Source organism: Lepeophtheirus salmonis, chromosome 9 (genome assembly GCF_016086655.4).
Source record: "Lepeophtheirus salmonis chromosome 9, UVic_Lsal_1.4, whole genome shotgun sequence".
Taxonomy (NCBI): domain Eukaryota; kingdom Metazoa; phylum Arthropoda; class Copepoda; order Siphonostomatoida; family Caligidae; genus Lepeophtheirus; species Lepeophtheirus salmonis.
Genome location: NC_052139.2, coordinates 15,480,350 through 15,498,689, shown reverse-complemented (window position 1 = coordinate 15,498,689; position 18,340 = coordinate 15,480,350). Strand labels below are relative to the sequence as shown.

Here is an 18,340-nt window from a genome sequence, read left to right as displayed (position 1 = left end):
GTACGAGGAGAAGGCGGGAGAGCGGTATGTGGTACTACTGAATTAAGTCTTTTGTTAATATTAGCTGCTTGTTATATGATCTTTGGAGGAGAAAATAAATTAAAGCTATGAAGAGGACTTTCGTCATTTAAAATAGTATTAGTGTAGGGAAAATATTGTAATGATATATAAATTCATTGATATCTATTTTATTATGCATTTTTAAACAATTTAGACCAAAGATAGGAAATGATGCTAACTTCAGAAAGAGAAGTTAACAACACGACGACCGAATAAATAATGAGCAAATACAACAGCCGTGTATCTTTATTTTTACTTTTTAAATGTAGTGTTTTCATAACAAAGGTGTAAACTCTACTTATAGACTCATCCTCGTACGCACATGGATGGATGAACTTACTGACTCCCAAATTTTGCCTACGATTCTGCATACAGGTAATAATACTTGGTTGAACTAAAGATCAAATAGAAATGGAATAATCTTCAAATTCGTAGTCACCATTTCTCAAGGGCTGTAAAAAGCATGTGCTTATCTCATCAAATCAGGACAATTTATTTAAAGGGTCTGAGAGTGTAAATCATTCAAGCATACCAAAATGTTATATCCATTATACGTAAGTGTTTATGTAAACAATTAAGAGTTAATTTATACTAATTAAGTACTTTTAATTACTTTTTCATTTGTACATGTAATTGAAAATCGTTCATGTAAAATAATATGAACAATATTTAAAGGACTTGTGTCTTTAGTCGGATGAGAGTTTTTAAAACATTATTTATCAAAAGTATATATTATCGGGATCAGGGGGCTTATACGACTCTCAACACAAATTGATCAATATAAAGCCTGTGTTGGATCCAAGGTCATTTATTTATACTTATGTATGTAAGTATTAGTGTTGAGACGTGGTCCAGGACCTAACTTTTGTTTTAGTTTCCGTCTTAATTTATTTTTGCAGGTACGATCTGGACGGATAATTTGATACAAATTGTTAAATTAGAGAGATTAATGCCCCTTTTTTAAACAACGGTGACGAACCGTGGACCAAAATTCAAATTGATTGTTTAAAAAAGACCTAGACCAAATTTTAGTATGGTACCGGACAAGAGAAAACTTTTTTCAAATTAGTTTGTTTTTACAAAAGTTAATTCAATCTCAGACCGAAACCCAGACCTAATATACAATGTACGGGTGAATTCAATCAAATAGAAAAAATAAAAGAGGGGTATTAATCTCTCTAATTTAACCATTTGTATCAAAGCCTTTTATAACAGAAGGTTGAAGAAAATTTACTTTTTGTCTGAGTATTGTTAGAGATCTCCATTTTACAAATTAAACAAAAGCATCTGCTGGATGTATTTAGGGGGTTATAGTATTATTAATTTATTTACAAAAGTTCTCAGTTTCTTTTGAATTGAGGCATTTTATAATTAATTTAATAAATGAACTCCTTTGTTTTACCCAATTATCGTTTAATAATAATGATATTGTCAACTAAAAATAAAATGCTTTATAAATATTCTTACTTTTAGTCTAAATGGATCTGCTATCGTAATAAGAATCACTTATAGTCTCATCTACATAAGTTTATATTATCTACAGACATTAAGCATTTTATTTTTTTAGTTGACAACATTATATATAGTTATCAATAATTAAGCATGTATCCTTATATAAATGTTTCCCTTTCTGATATAAAATAGTACCAATGAGAGCTGCTCTGACTTGATATTTTTTATAAGTTTATACTCAAAGCAAGTTTTATTTGAACCTAATGAAGCCGTAGCAGAATCTTTAAATAATAACTATTAATCATGGAAAATATGAATTCATAAATATATATAAATTTATTTTCTACAAAGAAACATACATGAGCACATGAATTTTTTAAAATATAATAATAATTAAAAAAATAATCACCCTTTCTTTTCTAGTAAAATAAAGAAAGACTTTTATAATATTTCCCCTACTTCAGGATTTACCTGAACATGAGAGAGAGGAGTGTACTAAAAGTGTAGGATAGTACTACATCAATATTTGCCATATTTAAATGGTGATGATATTTGTCAAACAAGTAGAGAGATCTCAGGTATTAAAGTAAGGAAATCAGAGCGAAAACGCCCATGTACCTCATAAAAATCACAATGAAATGTCTTAAAAACAGACACAAATATTTTCACTTATTACAGTAAATAATTAGAAAAGAAAAAAGGATTCTTAAGTAGTTCGTCTCTCTTCTTGCAAAAGAGTTGCAAATGTATCTTAATAATGGATGATGGTAATTATGAAATGAGGAAGGATGCTTATTTGAAACTGAATCCATCACCAGTGGGATCAAGAAGCCAAGGATAATTGTTTGGGCACTCCACACAAGTATGAAGTCGAATTGTTTCTCCAGGAAGTTCTCTTGTATTCAAAGGACATGGGTTGGGTAAAGAGCAGAATGCCTGACCTTTAATATCACATCTCTCTTTCCATTCCGCGTAGTCACGAAGAGAATTTACATCACGTGGGTTTTGCATCCATTGAATTACCTGAGAAAAGAAAATATAAAAGTTTGATACAGGTTATCTACTAAAGATATCCAATTTTTGAAGGAAAAGTCTGAGGGCGTTATATTTTGGCAAATATGTAGGAAGATCGCTATTGCATACAACTACAAATAATTGCATTAAAAAGTATGCTCAAAGCAAGTGTCAATGATGTAGCTATTTTATAAATATCATTACCTGCAACTGCGTGACAAAATAAACATCACTCTGAGTGTTCAATTTATTTCTAATCCATTCTTGAAGAACCTTTGTAAATCCCTTGTTGATAACCAACCAAGCAGTATCAAAGCTCAAACTCAATGGTGCACGATTAGTGGAGTAATGTCTGTTCAAATAAAAAAATAATAATATAAATATATAAGAAATTAGTATTATTATAAAAAAAGATATTATTGTGTTGCTGCAAAAGGATTTGCTAATACATGATGATCAAATATATTTATTATATACATACATACATATTGACTAAAGTGAATGAATACTTCCGCAATGCGTGTAGGTTCATAAACTGTATAAACCATCCTATAGCTCTAAATTCAAATAAATACAAAAACCAACAAACACTCCTTCTCTCAATTACACAGCTGTCTAAATCAATAACTTCTGAACCAATGAATATAACAACATATTAATTTGTACATTCTACCCAACATTGATAGGTGGTATTGCCATTTGAACATCTTCAATGGTAAGTAGTCATTAAAGGACAGCTGTATATCCTTAATTTATCCATAAACAACTACCTTCTAGCAAATACTCCTTGATTATGTATTTCAGGGATGTTCACTCAGACATGAACTAGCCTAGAGGATGTTAACCTCGAGAATAAATTAGCAAATACAATATTATTATTATTATTTTGCAAAAATGATTACATGCTATTGGATGGACTCAGCTAATACCTTGTAGCCTTTTATCCATGTATATATAATTTAACAGAAGCCTGATGTGCCAATGTAATAACTGTTCTGCTACTTCGAATATTGAACCCTAATATGACTTTTTAACCCTACTCAAGGATTCAAAGTTTATGTGTTCATTTTTTTATGATTGCGCAACCTACGTGATGTGTATTTTAGATTATACCACTTCCCTTCAGAATTTTCTCAGGTATTGCATGTTTTCATAGGCACCTTTATCCTACATCCCTCTCTCTTTATTGCTTTGGCTCAGATATGTACATATGTGGTGCCTTAACACAATAACAATCTTGAGCTAAAATAAGGATAAAGAGAAAAAAATATTTTTTTTTATGAAATATACATTTACACCCCAATATTTCATAGATAAGATATGTGTTCAAATTTCTGGGATGAATTAAGATACCCAATAATTTTAATAATATTTTAAAACCATCATTTGATTAACGAGTCTATTTTTGGACCTGATATCTTCCGTTTTAATTATAGTAAATATATTTCTAATTATTTTATTATGACTTTGCATTTTGCTATTTAACTACAATTTGCGTCGTTCTCAAATGATTAATTGGAGTTATTTGTTGATAAGAAATTGATGATAGATATTCAATTAGACACAATTTTGAGGAAAAATTCGTTTTAGCTTGTTTTTGTGTTGATGGGCCACATGTGTCCTTTGAGTCTGATAAAATATTTTGACTCAAGAAGGAAATGGGAGTATTTCATTTTAAAAGGACTACGAGTATTTATATATAATACAAAGATTTCCCCCAATTTATATCGTTTATGGTTTATATATATTTTGTAGCGATAAAAACTAATCAATTAAGAATGCCTCCTATTGTGATTGGGTGTATTAATGTATTATATATTTTATAAAAAATAATGAAATATAACTTGTTCCTTCCACTCATATTTTTTTTATTATCATCACAACTACTATCATGATTTCTTTTATTAATCAGTATTTTATCATTTCCAGGTTATATTCAAACTTATATTCCTTTTTTAACAGATGCACTCATATTTAAGATTGTAAGCTTTAAGCATTTTTGCTATTGTTGGAAAGCCAAGCAATGTTTTTATTATTTCCTAAGTCTGTTATAACCTTGATGACCTCACTAAAGTTTATTTCTTTTTTTTTTTAATAAGTTTTAGTACTGACAGAGCGAAGGACTGACAGTCCTAAGGACTCACTGTAAGATAAGTCTGGACTTTTTCGTCGTCTTTGCCTTATAGGCAAGCCGAACAAAATTAAAGGCAACCATTTTGTTCGGCTTGCCAACAAGGCAAAGATGAAAAAGTGCAGAAAATCGGGCAATGCATTTCGCTCTTTTGAGTGCTATAGCCCTTATTGGTAATAAATTGGAAAGTGGAGAACCAATTCTTAGAGAAAACCTAAAAGCAATAGGTTTGCCCTTTGCAGGAAGATATAGTGCTTTTGCATTGAAAATACCAAGGATGGAAGGTGATTCCTGGGACCATGCTATTGACATTGTCAAATATAAATTTTCAGATTCAGCGAGATATAGAGCCACATTAGAAACAATTGTCCGGAGGTATGAACACTTTCATCGAGGGAGACCAATGGATTGATTTGAATGTTTTATATTATTTCGTGTGTAATTTTTTTAATGACATTTTGATTGTCGGAATGTTTACTGTTTTTAGATGTAGATCTTGGCTAGGAGTATATATTTTAAAATAAAATGCTTATTCATGGTAATACAACGCAGTTCCTCTTAGCAATTTCATGTTATAATATTTTATGTTTTGTAAATATCTACATATATGAAATGAATAAAAAATAATAATAATAATATTAATGACAGACACAACACTAGTTATAACTATTCATTAATTTTAGAGGAGACAAAATATAGGGATAAAGTTTACCATTTGAGGAGTTACATGCAAGTACATGCTGGACTCAGAAGATTATTGAGGATCGAAAACAGGATTAGTTCTTACTAATATCCTTGCTAGATACGGAGTTTGGCTTATATTTAATTCCTTCATATCACAGCAGCTTGCAGCTAATTTAATAAAGAGTCACGATATCTAAGCTGCCCACCCATCAAATATTATTCAAAAAAACAGGAAGCCATGTTAGTTTTGGATTCCTACTTTTTTATATACCAAAAATCCTTATGATTTACAATCCTACTCATATTATAAACTCAATACCCATCTTACCCCGCAGATCACAATGTACGTTTGTACTAAAAATAAATAAAGAGGTAATTGGACATTTTGGAAGACTTTCCTTGAATATATGAAAAACAGGCTTTAAGTAGAAAGAGGGTTGAGTAGGATACGTCTACCAATACTGCACTGCAATGACTTCAGTGGGAAGAAAATATGGCTCCCAAGCAGTCCGGATCTTAATCCAGTTGACCAAATTTGTCTGGGGAATTTTAAATCTAATACAAAGCGAACATTTCATGCGGTCAAGGCCTCTCTTATTGTCTCTATCAATAAGACAATGACCAACACATCCAGGAACTATCTCTTTCTAAGACTGCTCCTTTTTAGGCCTGGATACAGGCCATGATTGATGCTGAAGCCTAATACATCACATGAGCTCTTTTTCAAGATTCGTATGTGCAATTCAGGCTAACTTTCAATAAAATTTGCCGAAAAATGTGGGAAAATAAACAATATGAAAGATTTTTGAAGAATGTGCAGAATGGATCTTAAAATCTTGTATATCATATTAGGATACTATAGTTTTTTCATTTTCCGGGAAGTTATCTGGATTTTCCCACTTAGTGCACTTAGTGACTTAATGCAAGTGGCCGTTAGACCAGGTTTGATTGCAGTTAAAATAAGATTACAATGAGAAATAGCTAAATATAGTATTCACTGGAAATTTTCCGTAAATTTAAAAGTCCCAAAAAATCTGAATAGGTATGTAAATAAACTGGAAGTACATTTGCATATTATGTGTTTCAAATTCGTTCTTACTATAGAATTATAATAATAGCACATATTCCCATAAGTTAATTTCTTTTAAAATCATTAGGTGATTATCAAAGCTACATAAATTCAATCAGGATGTAAAAAAAAAAAAAATGGCACCTACTTCATCATTTCTTTCAACTTACAAAAATATGTATGTACTTTGTCCATAACATATAGTATCAAAAATGAAACTTGTTCCGATAATTGGAATCATATATCAAATACTAATGATACAACCACATCATTTGTCAACGTCTATAGTTGAATGACTTCCAAGTAGGTTTTCCACAATCCCCTTTCTTTTTTCCCTACATACTTGTTCTTTCAGATAAATATGATTGATTTATCCAATGAAACCGCCCCACTTTCATTTAATTATTAAGGTTTGTTATTATGTCTACGATGTTAATTAAGAGTACACACCTTTATCATTGTTAACAATATGGAGACCTTCATCCCTGAAGGTTTTGACTTATTTATGTACACAATAGCGGTTTCATTAACAAATTTTTTCAATTTTTGATTGAGGCTAGTGTCGAAAAGTTGTCCTATTGTATGAAAATGATCAATGAAAAATTGCATTGGCCTACGAAATCATCTTCAGGTAGCACATCTCGATCAAATAATGAAAAGAAGCAAAACCTCTTACTTAGTCAATATAGACACTAAGAAGACAGTTTTAATTATTTTGTACAAACAGTTTTTATGATTGACATGTTTCTTAGCTATAAAAGGGGTAAAAAAAAGTTATTTTCCAAATTTTTCTGTGGAACAAAAAAAGAGAAAAAAGTTTAGACAATTTGATGATCCGTGTATAGCACGCATATCTTACTACATGACAACTTTTCTGAACAAGCCGTAATCGAAATTTGAAAAAAGTTGAGAAACAAACCCCCCTAATATACATGCCAGTATTTAGAAAGTCGTGTTTTCATTTGCATATTTAACGGCATATTTATAAGACAAAGATCTGATCAGTAGTGTGAACATTCAACATATGTTTTAAATAATCCTATAATCGCATTTTAAATTGCATGTAATTAGAATTAGTGTTCTCACGACAGGCATTTCAGTCCAATACAAACATATATAAATGCATTAAAGGAGGAAGAACCCTTACAAACTATTTATGTGTAAAGTCATTCTACAAAAGGGTAATCATTTCATAATCCCATCCACCCTAACCCTTATATCTATTTATTAGGTTTATGCCAATCCTTAATAGCGGAATGAAAATCAATCCCATCTTAGTAATGTGTATTTAAATAGCATTTTATATTTTCGAGCAACCTCTAGCAGGCTTCATTTGAGCAACACATCGTTACTTTTATTGCATCATGCAATCTTTTCTACCAACAGAAACAGGAAAAAAGTTTGATATCATCTGATAATTAGCCAAATAAGTCAATCATACCAACTGCTATTTATCTCTTAAATACTCCCAAGCTATTGCTGTTATATTATTTCTCCACAATTTTTAAAATGCATTTTATAATAATAAAATCCTACAGAGTATTTGATTAGATTCTTTATTATAATATTGCTACGTAATATTTTGTATTTTCATGTAATAGACAAAAATTTTTCATAGAAATACTAAAATGGCCTATATATACAACAAGGGATCAACAAGAAATTGTATTCCTGTCCTTTTGGAAACGGAGCATAAATATAGAAATATAGTACTTCGTTAATTCATCAAAAAGAATACATTATGAAATAGCCAGAACGTGTAAAGTGACGTGTGGGAATTGACAGCTGAGAACAAAACAGAAATGATATTTTTTGTTAGTGAGATAGAGCCGTAAGATCAGCTCAGGTCAGGGCGTGAACCAACTAAGAAATATGTTATCCGCTAGGTGGTGCGACAGTTTGTAGGTTGTTGCTTAAAAAAAATTCACAGCATCCTCTATGTGAATAGCATATACCTATATATAATATTATTTTTTAGGAGTTGTATTATTTTCCTACAAGACAGCACCTCTCTCAGTCGCTTGTTTACAAACTAATGCAAGTAAACAACGTCCATACCACATTGAATTAGTTTAGTAAATCTTTATTACACAAGAATAGTTTGCCATTATTTCTGTATTTAGGCCTAATAGAAGTATTTAATGCTCTTATAAGTATTTGGAAGGGCCCTTAAAATTTAGGACGAATTTGTAGAACTTTTATACATCCCTAACGTTTATAATATATAATTTGTATATTTACCTTTCAAAGTTATGATCCAAAAGTGTTCTGAATTGTTCTTTAGTGTAGATATTTGAGCATGATGAGACCAAATGACAACCAGAGAGATTCTCGTCGAATCCAGGATCATCCCTACGATCCAACTCATTGATGGGTAATTCCCAAATAGGATGACTTCTTGAGGGACAATTACCTCCGTTTCCGTGGCATTTGTGTGGCATTCTAATTGAGGAGAAAGAGAGGATTTGAAATTAACAATGGATGATACATCATACAATATTAAACACTTCCTTGAGAACTCATTAGCTTGCAAATTTAAGAAGGGACAATACACCATGAATTTATAATTAATAATATCAGTATGTTGATATACCTATTAGGTACATAGCTAAAGGAAGTTTTGAATCATCTTCTGAGAGTTGGTTCAGACTAAGGGCTTATGTGGGTATTGAATTCATTTCCATCCCATAATCTTTTGTTGTGTCTATTCATACATATATATATATATATAAAAGTAAGTATTTGACCTTGAAGTTGTTCAATATATATATTTTAATACACATATATTTCAAAAAATTCCTCTTAACACATTACATTCCATTAATAAAAAATGTATTTTCTATAAATATGCTATGAGTATGTGCTGTCAAGAAATAATGGAACCGTTTGAAAGAAAATATACCATGTTTTACATATGAATCTAAGTATTTTGAAATTCATTCTATCATAGTAAATGTGTATTAATCTATTGTTTTTTTTTCAAAACAATTTCGAAGATAATTCATATATATTAAATTATATTTTATCAAAAAAAAAAATACAATTTGAATAAAATAAAAATAAAATAAAAAGATTTGAAGATGATATCTCAGCATGATGATGATGATGATTATTATTATTATATATATATATATATATATACCATAAAAAAGAGTTAAGGGCAATTTGAATTTAAAAGGGCCTTGAAAAGTAATTTCTTTTACCGATGGGTTTGAACATTAAATACATGACTCAAGAGAAACAGGTGATTTTGCACCATTTTTTATTATTATCTGTAGTTTAGAGCCCTGGGGCTATAGGATTTTGTATCAAATGTGGTCATAGTCGGCAAGGTTAACTCGACTAGATTTATGTATTTAGAAGTCTCTGCTTGTTTTACCTGTATAAAAGAGTATATGGCCAAACAGGAACTCGTGCAAGTGGTGCAGCAATAGAGGAGTCATACACGAAGAATTGATCATTCATCATTTCAAATTGAACATTTCCTCCAACACGAAGGTAAGGGGCACGAATACCGATGACTGAGCCGTCAGTAATGTTTGCAAATCTCTCAATAATGAGTCGATCACCAGCCATTTCAGCTAACCAATCATCATAAGTTCCCTTACTCCAATATTTGATGTCTTCATTCCTTGTGATGGAGAAAACACCAATTTCATGGCCTTTACGATGAAGATCCTGTAGGGGAAAGACAAAAAATATATTATTAAATACAAAAAAAATCCAATATGCATCGCCTTCAAAAAACGCCTCCATAAGAATAATTTATGAATACTTTTTCGCCTTAATTTTATTTGATGATGCGTAATTAAGAAAATGTGAAGATTTACATTTATTTTCAAGGTCAATAATCACATATTATATTCATAGAAACTAAATTTCTTTGTAGCGGTAGTACATTGATAGATAAATATATGGTGTACCCTTCTTCAAAGAGAATTCAATCACACTCAATAACTTTTTAAGATACACATTATTTATACCTATACATATATATATAAATTGTAAATGGCGATCCAGTGATTTATTTTGCAATCTAATAACACTGCTTACTCTATGGTCGAAAGCCAGGCAAATATACATATTTGAAAAATAAGATATCTTACCTGAACAGCAGAGTAGTTTGTATATTTATGACTGACAAAGAAGGTTCCTTTGATGGAACAGCCATTAGGATTAATAAGATCGTCTTGGAAGATATTTTGATATACACGGATATTATCAATATTAACAGCACCATTGAAGGTTAACATCATCATTTGAGGGACGGATTGAACTTCAATATCCCCAGGGATCTGTGTTCCATCAGAAGAGCAATAACAGTCGGGAAGGATACATTGAGAGGGATCACACTTGGCTGCTCCATTAGGATCATCCTCAACAGAGCAAGAGTTTTCATCTGATTCGTCAGCACAGTCGGGTTTACTATCACAGAAAAGGAACTTGTCGATACATTGACCATCACCACATTGAAGATTGCCATCTGGGCAGACGGGCTCATCTGTTTTTAAATTAGGTAATGCTATTCTTGGACGAGTTAATTCATCACAATTCGTTACCTGGAAATGGAAGAATTAATTTGTTTTATTAGTAAGGATTCATTATAATAAAATCAAATCAATCAAAGGGGTTACACATTTAAGGTCGTATATTGTGAGACGGTATCTATTTAAGCCGGTTCATTAATATAAATAAGTAAATGACAAACAAGTTTTTTAAAAGGAAATAATACATTTTATCATTGGAATGTGCAAAATTAAATTCATGGTTACATATAGAATCCGGGCTGAAAGCAGGGGAATCATTTAAAGGATCCTTATTTAACATTCACAGAATCCTCTTAATTTGACAAAATTATATTATCAATCATGTTCTTATAGGTATCAGAGGAAATTATATGATAATCTATAAATATAATTTAAAATCCATTAAACCCATCCTTGCCTCTATTTTATCACGCAATCTTTCCCCCCAAAAAAGAAGTCCTGTAAGTAATTGATATCAAAGCTGTTCTCAGCTACTAAAAGGCCTTATGCGATATAGATTGTAAGGAGCCCAAACCATGTACACTGGGTTTCTCATTTATAATAAATGACCTTTTTCTAAACTTTTTACCAACAAATCCTTTTTTTTTAATCAAGTGAGGGCTGCAACTTCAGTGGTCTGATGCCGGCCCTGGTTCGTAGTTAGCCAATTCTTCCCGAATGTATAATTATCATATAATAATAGTTTAAAGCATTGGCTGAACTCATTCTAATTCAGCCAATTAGCCTACAGAACACTAATAGAATCATAAGGTGGACAGAAAAATCGAAGTCTGACAAAAAAATACAGATTAAATCATTTTGCTAAAGAGGTAAGACTGTCACAAATATACGAATACAGAGTAAAGAAAAATAACTCATGATGGATTTTTGATTTGCATAACAGATGACAAACTTCTTCTTTAAAAAATAATAATACTATAAAATGTACAAGAAAACAAGATTTAACGGAAATGATATGGATTTTATCTGATATGTATTTCTTAAAGAAAAGGTGAATGAACAACAGAGAGGAAATCACCCTTTGTTCAACCAACAGTGTAAGTCTCACAAACCGAATAGAGACAGACATACATACATGTGATTCTATGTACATGAAAGTCATTGATTGTAAATAGAATATAACAGATTTATATAAATAAATATGCTTCAAATCAAGTCCAGAGTCATTTATTTATTTCGAAAAAGAGCAGATGCTTTGTTAAATCAAAGGGGGAAAAAGATGCAAGGCTATTGCTTATAGAGGTTTTCTTCATGGAAAAACACATCAAAGATGTATTACTAACCAAGGATGTTTATTCAATAGCATCTTTTTATTTTATATTCTTACATACATACATAATACATATGTTAACTGCAATAAATTACAGAAAACAATGATCACAATTACTGCAACCATTCCTCTTTTATGTTTAATGTATTTGGAAGCTTCAGTAGTCGACAGGATATTTTTTTAAATAACTAATAAATAATAATCACGAAATAATAGACATGTACTTATGTTAGAGTTGAAGTCACGATCAGGCCTCTTTGTTCAAGTTGAATATGAAGGTATGTATGAACAAAATAAATAATAACGGTCAGTATAATTAGACAACCCCCTCCCCTTATTAGAATATACCTACTAGAAGTGTTATGTTAGTCCTTATATATTCGGTCTAGTCTAAGGACCCAGAAATAAAGTTAAATAGGTTAAACCCATATTTCGATCCGGACGACTCCGTAGACCAAAATTTAACTGTTTTAAAATAGTCCCCATTTTGTAACACACATAACGTGATCAATAAAAAATCCAAAGAATCTGTATACACAGAATCATAAATGAGATCGATCCATAACGATTTTTGAAAAACCGATCCAGACCGAATTAGTATTTTTAGGCTGTTTCGAATCAAACTTCTTTGACGGACCAAATAAGTTTGGGTTACAAAAAGTCATAAAGGTCTCAGAACGCAGTCCAACACTAGTAGACATCTATAAACAAAGCAAATAAATGGTCAGTGTAATTACATACCCCTTCCCCTCATATGAAATACCTACCTACGTACATCAGAGCTACAAGTGACATACTATGCTACACTATTAAATCCTTTATCCAATTATATTAGTATTATTTTTAAGTAATAATTAAGAGTTAAACTTTTGTGGTTTAAATGCACTGTACGAATAATATTATAATGGTATATAAAAGATATTCAAGACATGGTCACTATTACAGACTGAACAAAAAGTGCAAGAACCATGTGTCATTGTTCACCAGAAATCCTAGATTTGACTACTACATGGAAAGAAAGAGTGAGTCATCTGGGGGATGTATATATATATATATACATAGTATTTAGGTTACCATCTTACTAACTTATTCCCTTTCTTGGAATGCTATGACTAACAGTTAATAAAATAGTTAAAATAAGTAATGTTGTAACTCATGAGCATTTTCGGTATGTAAAAAAAAACCCGAAAATTAAGATGAATACCCTGACAATTTGAAGAATGTTTTAAAGAAGAACAGCTTAGCTCTTATGATATTTAGCTAAATTAGCTATGAGCAGTTATGTGAGAAATGAAATAAACACAAAATCCAACTCTGTATCTAGCAAGGACAAAGGCAGGTATTAGTTTGTTTTCGTTCTTCAATTATATTCTGAGCTCAACATACTCTGAGCTTCACTACAAATCCTCAAGGGGGAGGGGGGGATACAAAATATATGTTACTATCCATCCTTCAGGACTACTTTATACTTACAAGTTGTCTCATTAATTGTGAAAAAATAAATAATGAGTCCCTTGTCAGGTTACCAGTCATAAAAAAACTCACACCCTAAAAAATATTCAATCCCTATAACCCTAGTTATAAGATTATGTAGACCCTATTTTTAACAAAGGTATGGCGATATTTCAGACAACTTTTGATACAAAAACTAAGAGCAGTGACGCTTGTACGTACACTAAGTCAACCATATTTTGATTTTATAAAATAGAGAACACTTTTTTTTAGAGTGTTTTCTTTTGAAATAAATAAATTTAAGAATAAATTATTTTTGATTCTTGTTGTTTAGACATGATGTTTTGGAGCCTGCTTTTTTTACAAAAGATATTTTTCGATCTTATTTTTTTGTTTCTTAGGGAAGACATTTTGGATTTCTTCAATTATATTTTCTATTTAAGTTCATTTTGAACATAGGTAGGGAGTGGGACTCGAAAGTCGTTTCAATTTTTAACTGGATATAAAGTACATACTCTTTCAAGTCTCTTTTATTTTCTGAGGACTCGAAATGAAATCAATGTAAATTTTCAAGAACTTGGGCTGGTGAGAAAATAATTGAAACTCAACTTGTACTTGAAATAAATTTACTTGTACCGTACTTCTCATTTTTATCAGGAATTCTTTGTCTTCAATGAAATTAGACATTTTATGAATTTATAAAAAGCCCCGGATGCTGGAGACATGGTGTAAAGAGAAGACATGTTTGGTGAAAAGGGGATATTTGGCCACCTTATCGAAGACAACCATTTTCAAAAAAAAGAAAAACCATGTATTCCATAAAATCTCATAATTCAAATTAGACAATGTACATATGATATGTTTCAACGAAAAAAAAAAAAAAAATCTTGAATAAAAATCCAGAAAGGGAGAACTTATTTATTTTCTTCAAATATACACACAGTCCAATATTTTATAGAAATATTTAACCAAATAATAGGCCTTTTATTCAAACTTGCGGCATAATTGAAGACACCCAACATTTTTAACTAGGCTTATTTTGACCCAAAAATGGGTTGTCAAATACAATCAATCAGTTTTTTTGACTACTTTAAGTGCAATTTTGAAGCACACCCAATAGGTTAATAATAAAATTTTGTTGGTATGTATTGATACTAACTCATCGAAAAATAAAAATATCCTCTACACTCAATATTAAGAAAAAATATTATAGCTAGCTTTTGTGATAAAGGTCCACTTATATGCATGTAAATTGTATATGTAAAGTGATTAATCTTCATGATCCCTATAGGAAGAAACTATAATTTGATGAAAGTTTTAAAAATGCTCAATGATAGGATGCGCTCTTTTCTCCCCCTTGAATAGAATATGAGTCCTCGGACTTTACCTGCTATACTCGTATTCTTCAAGAGAACCAGTTATGATGCAATTAAAATTTAATCTTTTAATACATACTTTTTTTTATTTCATTCTTCGATGGTTGAAAACCCAAGAGAAAATGCTCGTTTTTTAGTATGTATAATAAAGTATATACACTTTTTTTTTTGTCAGTTATGAAAGTTAACTAAAGAATCCTTCAATTATCAGGGTCTATGTGCCTATATCTAAAAGAAAATGTGTATCAATTTTGCTATATTCTCATATATCACAAAAAATGATCGTGGATCATTTTTCAAACAATATGAAGATTTGTCGATATTAAAGTTACAAAAATAGTTGGAAAGTAGAAGGATCTTTGACAAATATATAATTCTTTGACAAAGAGTCGTAGATAATATTATTGGACCTATGTGGAAGGTCAACATAGAAATTTAAAAAAATTAGAAAATCGATTTTTTATTTTTTTTTACAACATATAGCCCAATATTTTATAGACCTATTTTGGTTACATATTATTCCAATTTATGAGATTAATTTAGATATTCAATTACTTTAGCTATTATTTAGAACCTTCATTTGATTAAATATATTTATTTTGCCCCCGATATGATCTTTTAAGTGAAATCAATCAATTTTGGTTACTTTAAGTGGAATTTACACCTAAACCAAAGGATTAATAAGATATTTTTTTTAATTGACGGTAATTTGTCAAAGAATACAAATTTGGTCTAGTCTCACTTTTGATAAAGTCAGTCTATCATGATTTTGTGTAGACAGGTCATATTTAAATATATATACAATTTTGTGATATTTCCAATTATATATTATATTTATATAAAGATAGAATCTACTTATTTTTTATCATTCTTTAAAAATCCCACTGAGTAACGTACATACATTTTACTATGATAAGGATCACGGACACATATAATGTGTTATTCCATTTTAACACTTCTGAGGCTATACCTACATATACATATAGTATATATCTACATGGAACATAAAGGTAAAATTAAACTCTGTTGAGAAGAGGATAGGAGCTCGCAAAAAGTTGATTCAAGTAGGCTCTTTTTTTTTCTTCAATCATACTATTATAAGACTGCTTTTATTAGGAGCGGTAAAAATGAGCTGTTCAAAAAACCTAAAATAAAAAAATAGGATAATTGTTCCTTTTCTGCAAGTGCATTTGAGCGAGTGAAATGCTTGGATACACTGACCAATCAGCAACGCTAAAGAATTACGTCATGACGTATTAAAGGATTACATTACATAAATGCATTAGAATGGAAATAGATGCTCTCAAAAGGTGCTTATTGATTGAATGATTTTATTAATTCAAGGTTACGATGAAACACTGTTAATGACCTGATTATAGGTATCTATGTAACTAACTGTAGGATGTGAAGGTTACAGCTGAGAGAAAGTCGTGAAAAACAGGATTTGCGGGCTATTGAGAGAGAAAATAAGTGCAAAAGTAAGAAGAGCTACTGTATTATTAGGCTACTAATAGTCCTTCCTCTCCCTTTGTTTTTTTTTATGACAGGGTTTGTATGTAATATATAACAACTAAGGACAAAATAACGTAGACATTCAAAATACCGGTTCGCTGTTGTCAGGCAGTGATGGAAAACTTTTAATATACATATAACTAAAAGTAAGAAATATGAAGTTGTACTTACTTTTGAAGCCCAATCACAGGTTTGTTGTTCTAAATCAAATACCAAGCCAGAAGGGCACCGAACAGCCGCGAGAGTATTCCCTCCACGGAAGTCATTGCCTACACATCGTACAGCATCTCGACAATTTGACTCTGCCGAGAGTCGGAAATACTCATTCTTGGGTCTATATTTACAGAGTTCTTCGATGACTTTTTGAAATCGATCCTCCTCCTCTCGATCATCTGCTCCGAAGTCGATTTGTCCAAAGGTTGAGGCCAAGAGTCCAAAGAGACAAAGTGGTAAAATTAATTTGAGTGACATTTCTAATAAGGTAACTCTGGATTTCTTGGTCCTTTAATTAAAAAGTAAGTCTATAAAGTATGCTTTCTCAGATTCTAAGCAGAGGGATGATTTATTTTATGGCAATGTACTCCTAGTATCTTTATTAATCCACACTCATGACTACACAATCAAAGTTTCAGTATAATTGATGTATTCTCTTAGAGTAGCAGTTTAAAAATAAAAGTTAAATTAAAGAATTCTGTCTAAGGATCCTTTTTCAGAAGAAGAAGAAAAAACCATAAGACGCTCTGCAAAATAAGAATGACCCTCGTTGAATAACGCGCACGGGATAAGTACAAAAAGGGAACGAACCAGCGTGCGATGGTATTTTTTATGTATACATATATTAATACTATAATAACACAATCCTCTTTAGCTTGTGTTATTGGTACTGTCTTCATCCGACCAAATATATGTATAAATATTGTATATGCGTACCAAATATAAAGGTAGATTTGGGGGAAGAATATCAAAATACAAGAGGGAGAGAATGAGTAACTTCCTACGGGTTGCCATCACTAAGGGGTTAAGTAGTTGCTGTTTTGCAGGGAAAATAACACCCTTTCAGGTTGATCCATGCTACTTCATAGTGTATTTATGTACAACAAATTAAGAAGCTCTACGAAATGATTTCTTAGAACATTATTCAAATGCGTATTATAATTCCCCATAATAATATGGTAATCATTTTTCAAGAGATAAAAAAGTTACATTTAATGTCCTTACGGTTAATCAAAGAAGCGTAGTCTTAATTTTATGGACTTATAACGTAATTGCCATTACGAGATTTATCATATAAAATATCCAGACACGTTAATTTGTGATTTCAATGGATTTTCTACATGAGTTTCAGAAAGACGTGGACCATGATTCTATAGGATCCCAGTGGGTCACTACAATCAGCTATTTGAGTGTTATGGAGGTTATGCCCTTGCTCTATATCATCTAGCAACCGTCCTTGAATGCATCAGCAGGACAATGCGCCCTTCCACTGTCTAAGAAGTCTCTGAAATCGCTAGAAGAGCATTGATATGGCTTCATCTTAAAAGAAATATGTAACTTCAGCCCCCCCCCATACCTGGGTTGTTTTTAGGGGAGGGTGTTAGGGTCATTTTCTGATGTACTGCCTTTGCTTATCAAAAAGTTGGGCCTTCATCATAAATAGACTTTTCATTTATATATTTTTTAAATAAAGGCATTTAAAATCAAATTGTAAATGTATTTTTTTAAAACGGTCATTTGAATTAAATAAACTTAAAAAGGACCCTGTGTTATTGTTTA

The 18,340-nt window shown here is 31.0% G+C and overlaps 1 protein-coding gene across 1 annotated transcript; it reads right to left on the bottom strand.

Moving 5' to 3' along the window:
- Nucleotides 1-1,825: 1,825 nt before the first annotated feature.
- LOC121123934 (chitin deacetylase 1) lies at nucleotides 1,826-17,452 on the bottom strand. The gene is made up of 6 exons (XM_040719000.2): nucleotides 16,739-17,452; nucleotides 10,517-10,969; nucleotides 9,790-10,088; nucleotides 8,652-8,852; nucleotides 2,731-2,878; nucleotides 1,826-2,535 (listed from the first exon to the last, which is right to left on the bottom strand). Exons 1-6 carry the CDS (start codon nucleotides 17,036-17,038, stop codon nucleotides 2,305-2,307), a joined length of 1,632 nt encoding a protein of 543 aa, XP_040574934.1. The 5' UTR covers nucleotides 17,039-17,452; the 3' UTR covers nucleotides 1,826-2,304.
- Between the last annotated feature and the right edge of the window lie 888 nt (nucleotides 17,453-18,340).